General features: G+C 50.8%; 1 protein-coding gene across 1 annotated transcript; it reads right to left on the reverse strand.

The window, feature by feature from the left end:
• Positions 1–393, reverse strand: LOC149848584 (egg cell-secreted protein 1.4-like). The gene has a single exon (XM_090004820.1). The coding sequence runs from the start codon at positions 391–393 to the stop codon at positions 1–3; it is 393 nt and encodes a 130-aa protein (XP_089860946.1).
• Positions 394–778: the final 385 nt, after the last annotated feature.

Consider the following 778-nt stretch of genomic DNA (forward strand, 5'->3'; position numbering starts at 1 on the left):
TCAGTTATCACCATACACCACCGAGCCACCTGGAGATGCTGCGCTGCCATCGCCGGAGACCGGCGGCGTTGCGATGATGGCACCGCAGTAGCCCTTGAGTACGTCATCTTCCTCGGCGGTGAACCCCAAGGAGGAGAGCATGGAGGGCCAGCACTCGTGCGTGATGATCCGGATGGCCCTGCAGCACTCGGTCCCCAGATACGCCTCCCCGTTCAGGAAGAAGAGGATCATCTCTCCGGTGCAAGCACGCAGCTCAAACAGTGCGTCCCAGCACTGCATGAGCCCGCCTTCTTTTTGATCGTTCGCCAGCCGGAATGGCGATTGCCGGCCGGAGGCCGTAGACAGGAGGCCAACCAACAGCATGATGATGGCGAGCTTGGCTATGGATGCCATAGAGATGCTGCTTTCTCTCTCTCCCTTTCTTGATGTATTTGTTAAAGATGGTGGGGGTGATGTTATTTATAAGGTTGAAGAAGGTGGGCGGGTTTGGACGTTATGCATGGTGGGAAGCCCATGCGATGGCATTGGGAGCTATACCTGCCGCTCCCATTAATGGGAATCTTTTATGATCGACGTGGTGGTGGTGTTTCTATCGGTTTTAGGTTTTCCTTGAATGTGGCTTCGAGCGTGGTTTTTGACATGGTGAAAAATAACACCGATATTTTTGGATATCAGGATTCTATTTTACCGCAATATTTTCAAAGGTCGATACTATACTAAAAGAAACACGATATTGGTAAAATATCCCCTATTTTGAAAATATCTCGCTTAAGGAAGT

Source organism: Nuphar pumila, chromosome 1 (genome assembly GCF_984573655.1).
Source record: "Nuphar pumila chromosome 1, dmNupPumi1.hap1.1, whole genome shotgun sequence".
In the NCBI taxonomy this organism is placed as follows: Eukaryota; Viridiplantae; Streptophyta; class Magnoliopsida; order Nymphaeales; family Nymphaeaceae; genus Nuphar; species Nuphar pumila.

Coding starts and splice junctions, on each gene's coding strand:
- LOC149848584 (XM_090004820.1), bottom strand. CDS start 393: ATGGCATCCATAGCCAAGCTCGCCATCATCATGCTGTTGGTTGGCCTC.